General features: G+C 39.5%; 1 protein-coding gene across 1 annotated transcript; it reads right to left on the bottom strand.

The window, feature by feature from the left end:
• Positions 1-249: 249 nt before the first annotated feature.
• Positions 250-741, bottom strand: LOC129300690 (transcriptional activator hap3-like). The gene has a single exon (XM_054939266.1). The coding sequence runs from the start codon at positions 739-741 to the stop codon at positions 250-252; it is 492 nt and encodes a 163-aa protein (XP_054795241.1).
• Positions 742-1,193: the final 452 nt, after the last annotated feature.

Here is a 1,193-nt window from a genome sequence, read left to right as displayed (position 1 = left end):
TATGTTGTTTACAAGTCATATTCATGTTTCTTCTGCTGCATGTGATCGTCCCCCTCATTGTCAACATTCAAGAAAATATTATAACCACAGAAATATTATCTAAATTGTATCCTCAAAAGTTTGCAAAGTTTTCTGTATCTCTGAACACCAATATTTTGATATGAAACAAGTAATAAAGAGTGAAGAAATTAAAGAAAATAACCCCCAAAAAAAAAAAAATTGTCAAATATATATATCAATCTTTTGGCTTCAATAAATCTTCATCAAAATGACAGCGGGCAAATCTTGAAAATCCTCAACAGTCCCAACCCCAAGAATCCCATTCTGATAGTCGCCGTCGCTGATCTGGCCGTGCTGCCATACCGGAACGGCGCTAATACTCGTATCCAGTTCCGCCCAATTCGCCGCCTCATAATCAGGTTCCCTATACCTGTGCAGGTAAATCTGGAGTGGTTCCACGTAATTATCGAATCCGAGTCGGGCCAACGCCCACACGATGTCGTCGCCGGTCAGCATAAAGCGGTTATCATTGTTGCACTTCTCGGCGGCTTCGCTGGTGATGAAGGCGACGAACTCCGTCAGGCATTGTTCGATCGTTTCCTTCACTTCTGTAGTGATCCTTGCCTTCTGCGGCAACACCTTCTTCATGATCTTTCCGATGGTCTGAATCGAAAAGGTTCGCTGTCCAGCCTCCCCCCTCCCACGGCCGACGGAATTTCGCTGATCCCTTGACGCCACCATTGACTCTCTCTCTCTCTCTCTCTCTCTCTCTGCTTCAGAATATTTCACCAACGCCACCTTATGTAATGAACAGATTGCGAAATTAATACCGTGATCTGGCTTGTTTGGTATTAATTATTAATTATTAATAATAAAATTGATTTAAAGATAAAATAGAGAAAGATTAGAATTAGAAGTATTAGTAAAAGTGTAGATGACGAACTTGACTCTGAGAATACTTAATTAATCTTTTTATATAAACAAACCGATAGACCATAGAATAATCCTTAGGTAATTTGGTCTTTCAGTCAATTAGAAATCCGTCTTGATTTTCGGGGCCAAAAAACCAAAAAACCTAAGCAAGTGTACGTCAAGAGACAAAATAAACAAATAAATAATTTCATGCACGACGTGATGAGTCCTTGTATACTTTCTGCTTTACTTCAAGTAATTGTAATTGTCATACATTTGGC

The sequence above is a fragment of the Prosopis cineraria genome, unplaced genomic scaffold (assembly GCF_029017545.1).
Source record: "Prosopis cineraria cultivar Desert tree isolate PC_DT_omini unplaced genomic scaffold, ASM2901754v1 PC1706, whole genome shotgun sequence".
NCBI classification, from domain to species: Eukaryota; Viridiplantae; Streptophyta; class Magnoliopsida; order Fabales; family Fabaceae; genus Prosopis; species Prosopis cineraria.
This window is presented reverse-complemented; position numbering and strand designations above follow the sequence as displayed.

Coding starts and splice junctions, on each gene's coding strand:
- LOC129300690 (XM_054939266.1), bottom strand. CDS start 741: ATGGTGGCGTCAAGGGATCAGCGAAATTCCGTCGGCCGTGGGAGGGGG.